The following is a 19,886-nucleotide window of genomic DNA, read 5'->3' on the forward strand; positions in this document are numbered from 1 at the left end:
AAAGGAAGGAGGGATACATTCTCCTTTTACCACAACCTTACTTGAGGCAATAGCAGAGTCGCATACTCTGGCTGCACATGATTGGAAATCGTTAATGAGAATGGTGTTAACACCTACACAATTCATGATGTGGCATGCAGACTTTAAGGAGGGATGTACTGTGCAACGCGATACAAATTTAAATCAACAGGTTTCCATAGGATACGAACAATTGGCAGGAGAAGGTGCTCATAGTAACCCGCTCCTGCAGGCACAGTTCACGCAGGAAGCGTATGCTCAAATTAGACATATTGCTCTTCCGGCAGTGCGAAGAATTCCAGCATCAAGGGGCGAAGGACCTCAATCTTTTGTTAAGGTGCTGCAAGGAGCTGATGAGCCATATGCAGATTTCATAGATCGTCTGCCAGCTACTTCAGGGCGGCAGATCGACAACGATGATGCAAGAGGGCTGTTGCTATTACAGTTGGCTGTTGAAAATGCTAACAATTATTGTAAGCGCGTATTGCAATCTATGAAAAGCCGTACTCCCTCTTTGGCTGAAATGGTCAGAGCGTGTCGATATTGGCTCAACAGGACCCCAAGCTGACGCTTTAGCTGATGCCCTCGCAGCACCGTTAAAGGTATCGGATAAAAGGTCAGGACAAGGCAGGTGCTATCGCTGTGGTGCTCTGGGACATTTAAAGAGAGATTGCCCGAAAAAAGCAGACAGAAAAATTCTTCCGCCCCAAGACTGTCCTCGTTGCAGGAAAGGAAAACGTTGGTCTAATGAATGTCGTTCCAGATATCGCTGATGGGCAGCCCTTATCAGATCGCTTGGGAAACGTGAGGCGGAGGGCGAGGCTGTGTGCCCCGGACAGTCAAATAAATCCGTGTCACACTGTGTGGTGGGCGACCTCACTCCAGCCACCGCAGGGAGTGCGGGGCTGGACCTGGCCGCTGCCCACTCAGTCACAATAACCACTGTCGTAGTTCTTATCCTGACGGGAGTTTGGGGTCCGATGGAAAAAGGGATGCATGCCTTGTTAATTGGTAAATCATCAACCACTAAACTGGGACTTTTTGTTTTACCTGCAATCATTGATTCAGATTACAGTGGAGAAATTCAAAGCATGGCACGGACACCGGTGCCTCCTTGTGTTATCCTGGCAGGACAGCGTATCACACAGCTTGTACCTTTTCAAGGGGAAACTGCTGGGGAATCTGGACATTCAGGTAAAAAAAGGTTTTGACAGCACTGGAAAACTGCAGGTATTGTGGACAAAATCTATAAAGGGGACACAACCAATGATAACATGCACCATTGACGGACCTTGTTTTGCAGGACTTGTAGATACTGGTGCGGATGTCTCTGTAATCCAGAGTTCTGCCTGGCCGTCAGAATGGCCCACAGCAGACCCTGCTTCCACGATTGTGGAAGCGACCAAAACAGAGCGCATATCTTTGAGTGATCATTGGGCCAGATGGACAGGTAGCCCGTGCTGCTCCGTTCATTGCTCCAGTTCCGTGCACCCTATGGGGTTGAGACGTGCTTGGACAGTTCGGAAGTACGGTCCACACAGCAGAACCAAAACAGAGAAATTGTATGCAGAGACCATCGAACAACCGATCAGAGCCTGGCAGCAACCCATCTTCAAACTCACCTGGCTAACACAACAACCTGTGTGGGTCGACCAATGGCCCCTACGTCAAGAACGCCTGGAACAACTGCATAGACTGGTGGAGGAGCAGTTGGGCCGCTGGATACATCACGCCCTCCGTGAGCCCTTGGAACACTCCTGGTTTTTGTACTCCAAAAAAGAACGGTAGATGGTGCTTGCTACATGACCTCAGAGCAATTAATGCTGTAATTGAGCCTATGGGAGCTCTTCAGCCAGGGATGCCCTCACCATCTATGCTTCCAGCCAATTGGCCTTTAACAGTGATTGACCTAAAGGACTGCTTTTTCACTATTTCTTCTTTTCACAGGCAATCGAAAATCGGCAAGGATGGCGAAGTCTCCTTGAACTACCAATCATGGTGGCAATAATTGCTAATGTCTTTCAGCCTTTTGCAGTTCTCTTTCAATGGGCAGAGAGTGCAAAAGACCCTCTATGAGTAATTGAATGGCTCTCTTTGCCACATTCTCAATCATAAACAGTGGTAACAATTCTTGAAGCTTACGCTCAATTGATACGAAAGGGAAGGGCCAGATTACAGGCTCTTGATGGAATAGATCCATGTGTAATTTTTGTTCCTGCAACCAAAGAAAATCTGAATTGGCTTCTTGCTGAGAATCTCGATATGCAAATTGCTTTAGCTGATTTTCAAGGCCAAAACTCTATTCATTATCCCAAACATCGAATCTGGGCTGAAGTTACTAAATTGCCCCTGTATACAAAATTACGTTGCAGACCAAGCCCTGCACAAGGCATTACTGTCTTTACAGATGGCTCTGGCAACCCAAGGAAAGCAGCCGTGGGATGGAAACCATCCCAAGAGGCGGAATGGCCACATGAAGTAAAAATTGTTCCGCAAGGCTCAACTCAAGTAATTGAGCTGGTTGCAGTAAACATGGCTTTGTTAAAATGTAAGGATGAGCCTGTTAATCTTGTCACAGATTCATAGAATCATAGAATCATAGAATGGTTAGGGTTGGAAGGGACCTTCGTTTTATGTAGCAGGGATAGTAGCGAGACTTGATTATTCAGTGATTAAGAATGTGGATAGCTCTTTTTTAATGGCTGAACTTCGCATGCTTTGGTCCTTAATAGATCAAAGAAAGCACGATTTCTATGTGATGCATGTTCGCTCTCACAGGGATTTGCCTGGTCCTATAATGGAAAGTAATCAATTAGCAGATTTCTACACCATGTCTGCGATAGTTCCCAATCGATTTGAGCAAGCTAAATTGTCACATTCCTTTCATCATCAAAATGCTAAAGCACTTAAAAGGCATTTTCAGCTAACCATGACGCAGGCACGTAGTATTCCTGCAGCCTGTCCCGATTGCCAACTCTTAGCCCCGTTGCCTGCCAAGGAAGGAGTTAACCCACGTGCCCGTAGATGGCAGCTGGCCTTGAGTCTGCGCAGCCCCCAGAGGGAGCTGCGTGGGGAGGCACACGAGGGATGGGTGCATTGACAGTGCCCCAGGCATTCAGCTGCCCTGAGGACGTCGTGCTGCCAGCCTTCTGTTGGGGACAACGAGTGTCGGAAGCCATGGGAATGAGAAACAAGAAGGCATGGGAATGAGAAACCAGGGACTTTCTGAGAGAAGGAAAACAAGAGAAAGGACATCTGGGGGTGGTTGGACGATCGGAGGGTAGGTAAGCACACAAGCTGTAACAATAAATGATTTTCACTTAGCATGCAGCGGGGGTCCGTGACTATGTTCCCACAAATGGCACCCAAACAGGGACTTGTTAGAAGTAGTGAAGATTAGAAGATTGTGATTCCAGTGGGAACGCCCGGCCGATTGGTAGGAAGCCTGCGCAGCGAATTCGTTACCTCGAGGAAGGGAGGTAAGCGGCCGGGAACGAAGGGAGCGTGGCTCTAAAGAAACCTGGCCGAACTGGAGAAGTCTGTGCAGTATCCCTTACCTCGACTAAGGGAGGCAACACGGCTAGGAACGACGAGAAGCGCTGCTTCAAAGGAACAGAAATCAATTTTAACGACTCTAACAAAAGCGTTAGAGGAACAGAACTGTGCTATTAATAACCCTGACCTGAAGGTTTGGGTGTCCGCCCACATATCAAACGCTAACACCTCTCATGTCTGCACGGTGGGCACCTGGGACAGTGTAAGTGTTGAGCAGTGGGCCTGTGCAACGCGGGGTGACCCTGCTGCTCAAAGGTTATGACCGGTGTGGCGTGTAATGTTTGAAGCCTTAAAGAATCACGCGCAGAAAGGGGATCCGACAGCACCCGTTACCCCGTCCGCTCCTCCGCTCATAGAAACAAAGACTGACAGCGAGCTGGAAAATCCCTTTGATCCAGGTCCCATAGATCTGGAAAAGGAGCCTCCAGCCTTCCTCGTTACAGAGGTGGCGTGTTTGTGTCTGTGTCCTTTGTGTCGACAGTGTCATGTTTTTGTTACTGTTCGGTGCTGTTGGTGTGGACATCAGCTTATTCCCGCTGATTTCTATTTGCGCTACAGCTGAGTGTTCTGGTGTGCGCGGTGTCGCAGGTCGACCCCGTTGGAACAAGGGATACATCCAGGTTGGTATTGTTGCCGTGCAAGGTGCAGCGTTAAGTTATAAGATCTCTAAGTGGAAACGGAGAGGCAGTGCAAACAGACAAATTAACAGATGACAGTCCGGCGGAAATTAAAAGTTTCCTAGACAGACACAGGCAGTCTGTGTGTGTGCGTGTAAGCATGAAGTAAATGGTGTGCAATAAGGGGTGAATACTGTCTTGGTTTTAGCAGGGATGGAGTTAATTTTCCTCTCAGTAGCTCTGGGTTTTGTATGGGAAGAATGTTGATAAAAACGCTCTGATGATTGGGGTTGTTGTTAATGAGACCAAGGACACTGTCTGGCCTTCCAAGTCTCGTTAACGAGCAGGTGCAGGGAGCTGGGCCAAAGGCAGACAGCGTACCGGTCATTCGGACATCGGGTGGTGAGAAATTGTACATTGTTCATTTTGTATATATTAATCTTCTTATATTTTGTTATTATTGTAGGTTTCCTCTTAGTAACCTGCAGCATAAAGCGACATTTACTTAACTGACTGTGGCCCCCATTCCCTCTACGCACCCACCCCTGCCCTGTCCCGCTCAGGGGTGGGAAGGAGGTGGAGATGGTGTTAAGTCCAGGCAGAGGGAGGTTGGGGGGGAGGTTGTCTTGTTCCCTTTCTCATTGTCCTGCTTTGGTTTTAGTAATAAATGGTTTCCCCGGGTCAAGTCTGTTTTGCCTGTAACAGGAGCTTTAAGGATCTCTCCCTGTTCTTGTCTCAAACCTCAGGCCTTTTTTTTTTTTGTCTTCTTATGTGCCCAGGGCCGTGGCCGCCGCCAGGCACCCTCCCCATCCGGCGGGGAAGGGCAGCTTACCCAAAACCTGACATGGTTACAGATACTCCTGTCTGGGTCGGCCAGTGGCCTTTAGCAAGAGAAAAGCTGCACCATTTGAATGAGTGAGGTGACGAGCAATTACAGCTTGGACACAGACAGCCAACAGACAGCCCCTGGAATACACCTGTGTTTGTAATACAGAAAAAAATCAGGTAAATGGCGACTCTTACAGGATTTAAGGGCAGTAAATTTGGTAATTGAGGGTATGGGACCTTTGCAACAGGGGTTACCATCTCCTTCAATGATACTTCAAGACTGGAATATTGTCATTATTGATTTAAAAGATTATTTTTTCACTATACCTTTGCATCCTGAGGATGGTCCATGACTCGCATTTTCTGTGCCTTCAACCAATATGGGAGAACCCAGCCAGCGATATCACTGGACGGTATTTCCGCAAGGTATGAAAAATAGTCCAACCATCTGCCGATGGTACGTCGCACCAGCCATAGCACCAGTAAGGTGCTTGCATAGGAATAGCCTCGTTTATCATTATAGGGATGACATCCTAATTGCAGCACCTGATGATTCTCTGGTAGACAGAGTTCTTAATGCTATCACCAGTGCATTATCCGGATTTAAATTGGCTATTGCTCAAGGAAAAATTCAAGAGGTGTGTCCCTGGCAGTATCGAGGCTGGCAAATTATGGAAAGAACAATTGTGTCGCAAAAGTTAAAACCCCTCCAACAGTGTTTACCTGAAACGATTTGCAGAAATTGCTGGCAGCTGTCAGCTGGGTACGCCCGGGATTAGGCCTCTCTATGGAATTGCTTTCTCCACTCTTCCAAACGCGTAAAGGAGACTCAGATTTACCCTTTCCTAGGAGACTCACCCCAGAAGCACAGACGCATTGCAAACAGTTTTGCTACAGATTTCCATTCATTGGCCCCAGCAACCAGTGCTGCAATTTTTAGGAGAGTTAACGTTGCATCCAGCAACTCAGCTCAGTTACACTCCCATGGAAAATGCCTTGGCAATGTTTTCAGATGGATCAGGACAAACGCACAAATCTGTAATGGTTTGGAAGCAGGATGGTGAGTGGCATCATGACGCACAATCGGTCGAAGGTTCGACCCAAACTGTAGAACTTGCGGCGGTGGTACGAGCTTTGTACAAGTGGAAAGATGAACCCCTCAGTGTTGTCTCCGATTCTGCCCGTGTGCTCAATGTAATACAACGCGCTGAGCGGGCAGTGCTAAAGGAAATTAATAATCCTTTGCTGTATGACCAGTTTCAACAGCTGTTATCGGTGTTACATGTGCGGGATCGTCCTCGTACATCTGAGAGCTCACACCCGGCTCCCAGGACCTGTCACAGAAGGTAACGCGAGAGCAGATGCTCTCACTAACGCGGCCCTCGTTCCAAACACACTCACGCAGGCTGAGCTGTCCCATGAATTTTATCACCAAAACTCTGCAGCCCTTCAACGACAATTACAGCTGACACGGGAACAAGCTCGGGCAACTGTGCGTTCCTGAAGCAGCTGCCAGAACACAGTTACGCCCCCTTGATATGGGGTTAATCCGCGCGGTTTGTGCTCTCAAGAATTGTGGCAATCTGATATAACTCACGTCCCGTCATTGGGCCCACACAAATATGTGCATGTAACTATCGACACCCATCCCAGCTTATTGTTTGCCTCTGCTCATGCAGGAGAACGTGCTCGAGATGTTTGCCAACACTGGACGGCAGCGTTTGCTTTCATGGGGGTTCCCACGCGTATAAAAACAGGTAACGGGCCAGCGTATGCTTCTCGCGCAGTCCAAACCGTCCTTGCTCTGTGGGGCACCCAGCGTGTTACTGGTATCCTGCACAACCCCACTGGACAGGCCGTCACTCAACGCGCCCATGGCACACTTAAAAATATGCTGTTAGAACAAGAAGGGGGAACAGAAGGGAGATCTGCAAACGAAAAGTCAGCGAAAGCAATGTATGTGCTCAGTTGTCTAAATGGTTGGAGTGACAATTCTTCCCCAATACAGAAACATTTTGGATCGTCTCCTGTACCTGAGGCCATCCGAGGACAAGCTCCGGGGATGGTCAAGAATCTGGAAGCAGGGAACTGGGAAGGACCGTTCCCTCTTGTAACGTGGGGAAAAGGATACGCTTGTGTCTCTACAGGAGCAGTGAACACGTGGATCCCTGCGCGACGGGTACGACCGGCGCTCCAGGCTGCCTTGCGTTCGTCGGATTGTTAACGAGCTGTGTGGCAGCTCCGTGGACATCAGTCACGGAAAGCAGAAATGTATAGGGAACTATCAAAACCCAGCACTACTCCAGTGCCCGCCCTGATGGGGGGTTTTTCATATGTGGGGACCGTGCGTGGGCAGGGTTGCCCTCCCATATGGGGGGCCCTGCACCATGGGAACCTTGGGGATGTTTACACCCAATAACGCAGTGATTTTACAGCGTGAAAGACCTAAACGAAGTACACGTAGCTTTGATTCTGACTGCCAAGACAATACAGAGTTTGGGAACCCAAGTGAAATTATTGCTGCTCCAGTCTTTGCACTTGGTGTGGCAAGTGCCCAGGCGTTCGCTACGCTAAATAAATTGGGCTGTTGGCTTGCTAAGCAAACAAACGCAACTGCATCGGCGCTGTCAGCGCTGCTGACTGATGCAGGTGCTGCACGAGACGCTGCTGTGCAAGACAGAACTGCTGTCAGCCTGCAGAGCACATCTGACAGGCCTGGTTGCGTGCGCTGGCCACGCGTGCAGCAGCGTCTGGTCAGTACTCTTCCTCTGAATCTGCCGAGGGGATAAACAGAGGCGGCTCGGGGCGCAGGAGAGAGACAGGGCCCAGAGCGCACTCTGCGAACAACAGGGGAGCCCTGAAGGTGCTGCGCCTGCCTCCTTTCTCTGCCCTGACCCTGCTGATAAGCACCCTCCTGCTCGGCGGTGTCTCCGGCGCAGTCGGGGTGGTAACAGAACAGAGCAGCAATAGATTTTTTATTATGAGCACAAAATCACGGTTGCCAGGATTTTGATGGGCTTTGCTGTACGAATCTGTCTGATCATTCGGAATCCATTCACAAAAGCATTCAAAACTTGCAAAAAGGAGTACAGAAACGGCAACAAAGGGATGGCTTTGATGTATTCAGAAATCTTTTTGGTGGGTTGACAAAAGCTTACTACAAGTAGCTGTAGGATGCTCATTCATTCCTTTTAGATGTGCATTTTGATCTGCATTCCGTGCGTGTGGAAATGTGTGCAGACTTTAATAGATAAAGCCTTGGAACAAGCCTCTTCTCAGAAACAAAGCAGGGGAGATGTGGGTATTTCTCCAGCCAGTACGGTGCCAGTGAAAGCGCACCGTCCTTGGGGGAGGGATACAATCCTGCTCGCAGGAAGAAGCCATGGCAGGAGAAGGGAAGCTTTAGGATACAAGACGTTGTCAGCAGAACTTATGGCTTGTTTCAACAGAGGCTTGCAAAAAACTAGTCACTGGCCTTGTAGATAAGGAGGTTGCTGCAGTTGTTATGTCTGTAACAGCAGAAGAATGCTGTAGTAGAAAATTACGAGAAGGTCTGAGAGACTTGCAAAAGCGCTGTATGTATTGAACTATTTACGTTTGACAGGAAGAAGAGACTCCCCTCTCATCGTAATTCAACATAGGAGGAAGCTCAGAAGACAAAAGCAGAAAGTTTACCAGCATGCATTTCAAACAGACTGCGATGATCGGACGGAATTTCGGTCACAATTTTTGGTGAAATTATAGGAGCCAGCTTTTTAGCCCCGGGAGTAGGGGTCGCAAGTGCTTTAACTAATCTGCGAAAGTTGGGTTGTTGGCTGGCCAAACAGAGTAATTTAACTTCACTAGCCCTAGACGGCTTGCTTAGCGATGTTGATAGCATGCGACATGCAACGCTGCAAAATCGAGCTGCTATAGATTTTTGTTGCTAGCATATGGTCATGGATGTGAAGATTTAGACGGGATGTGTTGTATGAATTTGTCTGATCACTCTGAATCGATCCATAAAGTTATGCAAACGATGAAAGATCAAGTTCAAAAGCTGCAAGTTAGTGATGGTCTGGGATGGTTAGGCAGGCTGTTTACCCATTCGGGAATTATGGGATGGGTAAGAGATGTGTTAAAAATGCTGGGAATTGTTTTGTTGGTATTCTTGTTTTGTTACTAATTGTCCCTTCTATACTCAACTGTATCGGAAAGATGGTACAGAATGCAATGGCCAAAGTCTGGATTGTTCAAAAACAAAAAGAGGGATTTGTGGGATATTTGTGTGGCTGTCTTGCCAGCCGCCTTTGAACTGCTGAGCCCTGTCCTTGGCAGAAGCCTGGAAGAGTCTTGGTCTTCCCTCCCTTCCCTGTCTCAGCTACACCTGTGTCTCTGGGCAGCGAGCTCGGCAAGGGATGGTCTGTCTCGTGACTCTTCCAGCTGCGAGTACGCTGAAGCCCAGGACTGGCTCAGAAAGCGGTGCCTTTGCTGTGGTGGTGCAACACCCCCCGCCCAGAGGCACTTGGTGCTCGATGCGGTTCCTCCTCTCCTGGGCCACACACCAACCTAGGAGGAGTCAGGAATGAACTGCAAAGGCAGTGGGCCCAGGCGCTGAGGCGCCCACTCAACACGCCTGGCTCCTGCATGTTTTTGGAGAGGTTTAAGGACCATCTGCCGGCAAAGCCGATGAAAGGCCAGAGCAAAGTTCGGATTCTCGGGGCTCAACTATCGCCCGCTGAGGAAGGCCGGTGCATTGTGAGCATTTCCTCCAAACTCCACAAAGGGGAGGGAACGTTTAACTACAGGCTGGTCTCCTCGGGAGAGAGATTTTCTTGGATCCACATATCTCTGTCTGTGTGTTTTGTGTTCATATACACATATATCGTTTGGGGATACTCTGTGGTAAGGTAGTGTGGATCTTGGCATTTTCAAATCTGTAATGAAGTTGCTGTTTTAATCACAACAAATTTTATTGAATCACTGTATTAAAAATTAAAATTGGTTCATGATTAAGTCCTCCTAAATTCCTCTTTTGATCCACCTCACACCATTAATAAATCTCAAATTGCTACCAAATCATTATTGCGTGAAATGTTTTCCTCCGTGACACGTTCTCAGTGGTGGAAGCTTCGACACGGGGCGGGCAGGTCTGGGGCTCTGGGAGGAATCTTTGCCCTTGCTGTTACTGATGGCAGGGAGACGATCACGCTGGCGAAACGGGGCAAAACCCTCTGTTGTCCAATAGAGCTTCTGGGTGCGCTGTCCTCTGTTTGTGATCCTGAAATGGTAGGAGCAGGGATCCAGGCTAGGAGAGAAGCAGAGATGGAAAATGTCACGGGAGCTGCCATTTCCCAGGAGTCACCCAGCTTCAGCACCCCAGCGGCCTTATCAGACTGGACGCTCAGCAATAAAGCCACCTCCCAAAAGGCTGACCCAGCGCAGAGCTTCCGCAAAAGCTGGCAGCAGCTCTGGGCAGACGCAGAACTGGTGGCTCGGGGAAAGCCCAGCTCATGGGAGATGTTCCCTGGGTCCCAGCTCAGCTCACTCCCTGGCAGCTCTGCAGCCAACAGCACTGGCAACAGCTCCAACCTGAGCCTGCAGGCGCTGGGGTGACGGGGGCAGAGGACGCGTTAGGATCAGCGAATGTCCTCCTTCACAGGGCGTGAAAAAGCCAGCAACGTTATCGCAAAGGGAAACGTGTTTATCCTGGAAACGTGGCATTTTCCAGTGGGAGGCTTCTGGGACCTGCTCTTTTCCTCCACATCGTTATTTGATGAAGTGAGGAAATACACGTACTCTAACTGGGGGCAATTCCATGACAGTTTAGCAACTGTTCCGTTCGGGTGGCTTTTGAGGGTCTCTAACAACTTGCAGTTGGCCATGAAACGTTTCCAAAGGAATTCCTGCAGCTTGGGTGAAATGGAGCCAGGACCTTGAGCACTGCAGGAGAAGTCGGCTGCAGGACTACGGCAAAACTCCTCCCTGCTGAGCCCGCGGGAGCAGCGGGAGCTGAGAGATACCCTACCTGAAGTGGGGCCCCAAGTCCACCTCTGGAACAGAGGGTTTGTTGGTAACAATCGTGGTGCTGACACCAACAGCCCGGACGGAGATGACGTACTGATGGCTGTTCTCTATGAACACGTTCACCTCGTCCTTAAATGTCACAGTATCATCCACGTTGGCTGTGATGGTCACCGACACCTCGCTCTCAGGGGGGATCACGCCTTCACTGGGCTCAATCCTCCAGCGCGAGTGTTTCCCAGCCTGTAAGACAAGCCAAACACTCACTGCGGATGGAAACCACGGACCCTGGCCTCTGGTGGGGTGCAGGAAAAAGAAGGACTAAAGCCATGAGGGTAAAATGCATAAAGGATTAATTTTTTAAGGGACCTCCTACTCTGTTGGGGAATGTTCTTATATCCCCTTTGAGGTCTGGCTAACTCATGGTTTTCGTTGGCATCGATGTTCAGCTTCTCCTCTGATTCATGCTGACACAGGGCAGCTGGGTGAAAAGGAGACCTGATGGATCGGGTGGATCGGCAAGGCTGCTGTCTGACAAAGCTCCTTTATCAAAGCTGGCCAACAAGCCGGGCAGTAAATTGTACCCAAGAAACGATTACAGAGGAATAACGACGGGCTGTCTGGATGGAGCCAGAGTTTGCATTTCCCAGGGGAACCCAGCGCAGACCCACCAGGCCAGCGACCCACTGCAGAGGAGCACGATCTGCATCGTGTCCTCATTCCTTCCGTTGGCATTTGGTGTGAGTCCAAGCGGCAGCACAGCGCCTCACCGAACAGAAGACCTGCCAGGACCAAACGGCTCTGCCAGGCCAGATCCACTCCGCTTTCTGGGTCAGATCATCAGACAGTCTCAGCAGCCAAAACGCATCTGTGCTTCTCACCGAGCCATAGCTCCAGCGAGAGAGCACTCACACTGCGGCAGGCGGACCCAGTGCTGCTCGCAGAGGCTGCACCTGAAGGGGAAATAAACCCCCATCCTACACCAGGATGCTCTGCAACGCTCCAGAGTCCACACACTCCATAGGTCCATCACCCTGACAAGTAGATTTTTGCACAACGACCCAGCCGGTTTGGTCCCCAGCGGGTGTGACACTCCCCTCACCACCAGCAGTTTGAGGACAGACCTCACAGCCTGCTCTCTACCGTTAACGGGAGCTTGAGGCAAGACAGATGCAGACACAACAGGGAGACCGCAGGGAAACCCATGCCCTTTCAGGAGCAAAGGGCCACAGGGTTCTCTTGATCTCCTAGAGCTCCAAAAGCATGACTCTCACAGCTAAATACCTTCCACAAAATACAGGGAGATCTTCTAAACATGATCCAGACTCATCTCTGCTCAAACATCTGTGCACGCTCTCTGGTTTACTGAGGGGTGCCCCAGCTAAAACTGCCCCCAGACACAGGCTCCTCTTGCCACACCGTGAGGGAATGTCTTGCTTTCTCGCTGACAGCGATACAGAAAGGTTGCGTATCAAAATCAAGCCACAGGCTGCTATGGACCAGTCGTTTTTGTGGGGAAGTCGCCCCACAGACACTTACCATCTCTGCCCTGAAGGATGCAGGGATGACGCTTTGATTGGAGAGGTGGAGAGTTCGGGAAGCATCTTGCAGTACTTGGATATGGCCAAAGCTGATCTTACTGGGATGGACATAGACAACTGGTCCTTCCCCGGTGCTCTCTAAATGGATTTTCTGCTCCAGGAAGCAGGTAGGAAAGACCAAAAAGGACAGGGAAAGAGGAAAAGATCAGGCAGCTCTAAGGGTCCTCCTAGACCAAGGCAGCATTACAGCTCTTGGAAGGTCTCAGTGTTGTAAGACTGACACAGAAGGCCAGGAGCACGTGTGGGATCCGGAGTGGTCCCATCTGAAAGCCACAGGCTCCCAGTTTCCCATGCTTGCTTTGTTCACACTTGCCTTCACAGCTCCTGCCCATGTTCGCTCTCACTCCTCCACCCTGTGCCTGCTCCCACCCCTTTTACTGCTCAAGCTTGCCCCAAACCACCCTGCCTGACTTCTCTGCTGCACCGCCACACTTGGCTTCCAGGTGGCAGCAGGGCAGGAGCAGCAAAGGCAGGGTGAAGCCCTTTGGGGAGGAGCAGAATCACACCTGGAGGATGCCAGGCTGCTGGCTTCCATCAGAGCGTCTGCTAATGCAACAGATCCTCACAAAGGAAAGGGCTTTTAAAAAACCCAACCCCTGCCCCTACAGTCTTCTTCCAAGGGACAAGAAAACCCCATTCAGCAGCGTCACAGGAATGTGAGACACAGGGAAAGGCAGGAAAGGGAGACAGCAACTTTGCCGTGGGTAATACTGCCACGCGCCCCCACGCAGCCCCAGCAGCGCTGCTGGCTGTGTCGATGGGTATGCAATGCCACATTGGCGCCTGTCGGAAAGAAGAGCGCCTGTCCCTGGCACACAGCCCTGGCTGGAGTGACTGCTTGTTTGGGCAGCAGCCGGCTGCCACATCCCCTGCCCCGGGCACACCAGCCTGCCTTGCCACCGGTAGCCCCAGGGCTGGCTTTCACTAGTTCCTTCAGGAGGAAGACTACCTACGCCCAGCTGAAGCTGGCCTGCAAACCAGATACCAGGCGACAGACCCACGGAGGGACTCTGCACAACCTGGACGAAAGATCTGTACCTCGTTTCACCTACACCATGTCAAGACTTGCGGTCAAGAACAGACGGCAGAACCCAAGACAACAACAGCGAGCTCATCTTTTGCTTCGTCGGAACACCTTGCAGGGCTCCCGAGGTCAGACTGCACCACTGATCCGTACGTGTAGGATCTGCCACCAGTGCAGGATGTCACACAAGACAGCCAGCTGTTCTGCTAGCCCAGAAAGCTCTGCAGGAGCCACCCACTAGGGAACTACTGGCTCTGCACTCCAACGGGAAGGCAGGCCTACAGAACAGACAAGGAATCCAGCCTGACAGCCCAAACCTGCCGTCTGCGCTGTTGATACGCCCAGCGAGGTATCAATTCTTAGGCCAAGGGTTAAAGCTTTGCAGGAACACTGCAGTTTAACAAGCTAACAGTTCGACAGCGAGGTTATTCTGGAGGGGAGAAATCCTCCTTTCTAAGGGAAGCGTGCCTTATATCAACGGCAACGGTTTTGTCAAACTCCAGACTTCCCTGCAAAGCCCGCATTGCCCGGCCTTCCTGCTGACTGGTTTAGATGCACATCCACTGCGGCCTGGGCGGAGACGTTCAGTGGCACCCAGGGGATGCAGCAGCATCCTTAGATCATCACCTGCCTAAGAAGACACCCTCCCTCTTCTCTAGGTGTCAGCTCTTGCTCGTGCCATGAATCCCTTCTCTCCTTGTCCACACCGGTCATACATTACAAGCCCTTGTTTTCCCAGGAAGGATCCCTGGAATTAGCAGCCCTGCCGGTACACTTGACGCCCCACCAAGACGACTCGCACAAAGGCCCCCGTCCCCAGGACTCACCAGTGGGGATCCTTCTCTCCCAAACACCGCGACACGCGCAACAGTGTCCTGCTCTCCCACCACCTGGGCTTCCAGTTCCAACGGGACCTCCACCGAGCTGCCAGGCTGGATGATCCCGCACGGCGCAGGGCTGCAGTACCGCACAGCAGCACCCTCCCTGCGTTCCTAGAAGGGACAGAATCAAACGCACCTTCAGAGTGACATTTGCGGAACCTTTAAACTCCTTGACACCTACCCCAATGGCAATTAACTCGGTTTTAAAAATCCCTAGGAGAAAGCAGAAAGGCACTAAACCAGATGCAAGACCTGTATGGGCTGAGCATCCTCAGCCACTTCAAACGCTGCTGCATCCACAAACACCCGCTCCTGTGCGCGCAGCCTCCTTGCAGCAGCTTTTCACGACCCCCTCAATTCTCCTGCACGGAGCCACCCCGAAGTCTTGAATACAAACTGCTTCCTGAAGAACTTACACTGCTTCCTAAAGTTTATATTCAGATACGCAAATATAAACCAGCACGGTCTTATCCAAACCCCTTTTTTCTAGTTAACTCCTCAACACTTGAGGTGCATGTGATGCCAAACCTGGGGCAGAACCCTGCAGCAGCCTGGAACACTGCTGTCATTCGCGATGGTCAGCATCTGCCGGTACGGGAATTTTAGGGAGCATCGCCCAAACGTCAGGACAGGGTTGAGCACTCGCAGCAGAGGCACTACACATCTAGGCAAAGAGATGGACAGAAGGGAATTAGAGACACTGAGGGAACGGAGCGTGAAATGGAGCAGAACAAATTTGTCCCTGCCAAAGAGACGTTTATTACCCCTACAGCAATAAGTCACCTTTAACTTCTTTTCAGTCAACAATTTCTCGTAAAGGAGGGCCAAATCCTGAGACTCAGTGTCACAGAGGCTGCCAGGTGCCCAGGCAGAGCACGGTGCCCTGTCCCAGCGCTGTCAAACGGGCACCCGGGCCCCAGGAGGCTTGCAAGGACCCTCCCAATGCTCCCAGTGAGGCGTGAGCTCTGGGGGAGCCTTCCCGCTGAGGACCAGGGCTCACCAGAGCTCAGGGAACACAAGACTCCAGTGTCTCAGTACAAACGACTGCCTCCTCTCCCACACCACTGCTGTCCTGCCCGAGAACTCGGCCACTTGCCCCAGCCATGGAGGGCACACACCACCACCGGCCTTGTGCGGTGGGTGACCACCCTTTCCCATTTCTGTGGATACTTTGGTCCTTCAAACCCACAGTTCCATACACTGCCTGTTCCCATCCGCACTTATTCTAGAAAATTGCAGCCCAGGCGGCGACTGGATGACCCTGCCTGGGGGAGGGAAACCGCATCCCTCTTGTCATTAAGCTGACACCCACTGCGGCACAGCAGGACTGAATCTGGCTGCAGCAAGAAAGACTTTGGGCTTAAGGCTGAGATGGTGTTGTGGTTTTGTTTAGTGAGGGGGGCCTAAGGTGGCAGCTTCTGTCGGAAACTGCTAGAAGTTCAGTGGACTCGGCTGGGGCCTAGGGCGGACCCGCTGCTGGCCAAGGCCGAGCCGATTGGTATCAGAACGTTCCGTGATAACGCCTCTGCGATAACGTATTTAAGAAGGGGAAAACAGGAAAAAAAAAAGAGAAGAGACGATGTGAAGAAGCTGAGCGGGGGCAGAGGTGCAGCGGGGGTGGCACAGGCCTCATGGGCCTTGCAGGCCTCACCCTCTGGCCTCTCGCCAGGCGGCCGACTGGGCCCGACTGGGCCCGGCCCGGCTGAGAGAAGTGGAGAGGAGATGAGATGGATGATGTGAAGAGATTCTGAGAGGAGTCTGCCAGCCTGTTGTGAAGAACTTGTCTTGTGAGAGAAACAGCTGCAGACGCCAAAGTCAGTGAAGAAGGAGGGGGAGGAGTAACGCGGCTCCTGGCCAAGATTCCCCTGCAGCCCGTGGTGACGACCATGGTGAAGCAGGTTGTCCCCCTGCAGCCCATGGAGGTCCACGGAGGGGGAAGAGATCCACTTGGAGCCCATGGAGGACCCCACACCGGGGGAGGTGGATGCCTGAAGGCGGCTGTGGCCCGTGGAGGGCCCGCGCTGGGACAGCCGTTCTGGAGAGACTGCACCCGTGGAAGAGATGACCCACGCCGGAGCAGTTTCAGGAAGGACTGTGGCCCGTGGGAGGGACCCCACGCTGGAGCAGGAGAGGAATGCGAGGAGTTCTTCCCCCCACCATGAAGCAGTGGCGTAAAACAACGCGTGATGAACTGACCGCAACCCCCATTCCCTCTTCCCCCCTGTGCCGCTCGGGAGGGGAAGGTGGTAGAGATAATGTGAAGCCCGGGAAGAGGGAGGGGTTGGGGGAGGTTATCTTGTTCTCTGTCTCATTCTCCTGCTGTTTGTAGTAATAAATGAATAGTTTTCCCCAAGTCGAGTCTGTTTTGCCTGTGACAGTAACTTTAAGGATCTCTTCCTGTCCTTATCTCAAACCTCGAGCTGTTTTTTCTTATATTTTCTCTCCCTGTTCTCTCGGAGGGTGGGGGGAGCGAGAGAGAGACTGCACAGTCTGGTCCCGAGCGGGGCTGAACTACGACAGACGGTTAATGTTCAAAAAAACCGGAGGAAAGCAGGGAAACCTGAGCTCGCCTTCCACATCAAGGACTATTTTTCCCCTCCGTAAGGTCTTGCCTGTATTTTTCCCCAGCCAGTCCTGCCGCAAGCCCCTTCCCCATGAGCACGTGCCTTTGCTCACTGAACCAGACACCAGCTTTCAGCAGGCTGATCGCTGCATCCAAACGGCTGTCGCGCTTTGGTCGCAACCCAGCACAAGTCCACCACTTGCAGGAAGGAGAGGTGCCCCTTTGGAGATGTGTGACACCTCAAGCACCAAAACACAGGCCAGGAATGAACAGAATTACTGTTCCCTGTAGGAAAAGGCCCAGGGCCGTGCCTGTCCGTTGGCTGGGCTGCTTTCAAAGCACTGCTGCTCTCATCTCTCGCTGGGCACAACGAGCTCATTAAGCAATGCTTCTCGTTCAGAGCTGGAGCCAGCAAACGACGTGCAAGGCAGCGTGCTGGTGGTGGATGCACAAGGAGAGACGATGAGCTGCAAGGAAAGCACTGATACCTGGCTGTGAGGGGCAACGCCAACACCTCCCGGCCAACACCATCCACGTCCACCACCAGTGCCAGCTTGTATTCCTTCACGGTGTTGGAACACAGGGTGACCTGGTGGAAGAGAAAAGCACCCAATGCTTCATCACTCCCCAAAGCCATTGTCCATGGGTGGTGTCCTCTGGTTCTCGTTCCACGGTAAGGGAAGGGAGGATTTTGCCCCAATTCCTCTGCCAGTCCATGTGCGGAGCAGTCTCTGGGAGTAATAAAAGTCTTCTGACAATATCTGCTTTGTCAAATACACCGTGCAGTTACCAGGGCACATGGAAGCTAAATTACAGCACAATTAGACCAATGCCCTACTCACCTCGCCATTAAAATTAAGGGACCAGTTTTTACTCTTGACGCCAGTAGCATAAATCCAGAGGGAATCTGTTGACTTCAGCAGAATGAGTTCAGCATTACAATGGGGAGCTGAGGGCAAATCATGGCCCAGCAGATGCAGTCCACAGCTGTCAGAGCTTTTTCAGTCCCCACTGCACATCGCTGCAGGGAACATGGTTTTGGGAAAAAAAAAAAAACGGTGTTCCTTTGGAAAAGCCCCAGAGCAACCCAGCTCACAAAAGCCCAGCACCAGTGCATGTCTCTCACTGTGTTATGCCCAAAGCCAGCAGCACCAGAGCCCTCTCGTACATCAGGGAAGCTACAGCTCCACCTGCTGAAGCACGGATGGCCGGACTCTTCCCATACCTGGATATCCAGGAATCCCTGGGGGTGGATGGTTCCTCTGCGGGGCGTCACGGTAAATTCGGCTGGCCTGACGTGACGCTGAGCCCCCTTTCTCCAGAATGAGCGAGTGTTTCCTGAGATATGGTCAGAACTGCTGACACTGGGCTGTCCCGCGCCGTCCCCAGGAATGCGCTGGGTGAAGGTCATGGGCACCAGGGAGGTGTTAGTGAGGCGACAGGACAAGGTGTGAGGAAAGCCTAGGAAAACAACACAAATAGGAATTTAGGCACCACTTACCCCGTGATTCCTGGCCTGAACATCCTGTTATGAAAAACTGCGCTCGGAGTTTAGCTCTTTTCATCTGAATTACAGCTAATTGAGAAGCTAAGGAAGGAATCAGTCGTCACTGACGTTCCCTTTCATGCTGATCACAGAGATTGCTTCCTTGGCAATGCCCACGCCTAGCGATGCCGAACACCAGAGGTTGTTCTCTCTTTCACTCAGGAGCTCTCTCACATCCCCCCACACCAGCACCAATCCTTTCTCACTTACGACTCTGCCTGCAGACAGACCACTGATTCTGAAAATTCAATCCATAAAACTCCCTGCTCTCTCCGTGAACACTCCCACAGGTTTCCATATATTACAGCAGCGTATTGTCATCGAGGAGGAGCTACCGGAAAAGAAAGGAAGGATGAAATTGGGAGCTACAGCATGATGCAAAGCACTCCAGTGCAGTATCTCCGGGCAGGATCCTTAAGGCACCTCCTGTTCTGGGGGAACCGACTGAGCAGGTGACAATTTGCAGCCCGCTTCACAGGAGGCAAGCCTGATGCCTGCTGAGAAATCAGCAGGAACCGCGTCTCACCGTACCCTACAAATGGGGACATCCCGTCCACACTGCACACTGGCTTTGGTTCCTGCGCACACAGGTTCACATCACGTTAGCTTGGATACTGGCTTTCCATAACGGAAAAGCAGTGACACGAGCACACCTGGAGGGGATGTTCTGCAGAGACGGGACATCCGCCCACAGCCTGCTCTGCTGCGGACATCTGGCTTGGCTGGCCAGCTCTGCGAGAAGGAGACATCTCCCACGTCTGCTTACCAGGCGTTACTGGAATACAGGCGGGGAGGAAAAGCAACTGCAGGCACAGCAGGCAGCTCCTCCATGCCCATCAACAGCGGCCACTGCCCACCTCCAGCCGTTACTCCGGCAGGAAGGCAGGAGGTACACAAAAAGGAGAAACACAGGCTTCGCCATCCCAAACGACACCAAAGTCGCCAGACACAGACAATGGTAACGGCCCTTCAATCAATCCACAGCTGATTTCACATTTAAACTTGAGATCATCTCAGTAGAAAGCCTTTTGTGGGCCTGAGCTGGAGAACCAGAATCTGCACTTCAACAGAGACGCTCTGGATACTCAGCCACCGGCTCGGTCAGCAGAGCTGGGCCTGCAGCGGGGAAGGAGGAGCCCACGTCTCGGAGGACATCAGTGCCCCATGCAGAGCTATTGCTTGGGCATCTCACCTGGTATGGGATAGCGAGGTGCCCTCACAGCACTCATGACTGTCTCACGCTAAAGGGC

At 51.7% G+C, this 19,886-nt stretch overlaps 1 protein-coding gene across 1 annotated transcript in view; it reads right to left on the reverse strand.

Annotated features, from left to right (window-relative positions):
* Window positions 1-11,021: 11,021 nt before the first annotated feature.
* LOC147596914 (axonemal central pair apparatus protein HYDIN-like) overlaps window positions 11,022-19,886 on the reverse strand; it is a 30,301-nt gene continuing 21,436 nt past the window's right edge. The window contains exons 11-16 of the mRNA XM_086769219.1: window positions 18,316-18,551; window positions 17,579-17,679; window positions 15,056-15,191; window positions 14,474-14,638; window positions 12,561-12,713; window positions 11,022-11,264 (exon numbers count right to left, since the gene is read on the reverse strand). Of these exons, the coding sequence (XP_086625345.1) occupies window positions 11,022-11,264; window positions 12,561-12,713; window positions 14,474-14,638; window positions 15,056-15,191; window positions 17,579-17,679; window positions 18,316-18,551 (1,034 nt within the window). The remainder of the gene's footprint in view (window positions 11,265-12,560; window positions 12,714-14,473; window positions 14,639-15,055; window positions 15,192-17,578; window positions 17,680-18,315; window positions 18,552-19,886) is intronic.

Source organism: Chlamydotis macqueenii, chromosome 32, assembly GCF_036417535.1.
Source record: "Chlamydotis macqueenii isolate bChlMac1 chromosome 32, bChlMac1.mat, whole genome shotgun sequence".
In the NCBI taxonomy this organism is placed as follows: domain Eukaryota; kingdom Metazoa; phylum Chordata; class Aves; order Otidiformes; family Otididae; genus Chlamydotis; species Chlamydotis macqueenii.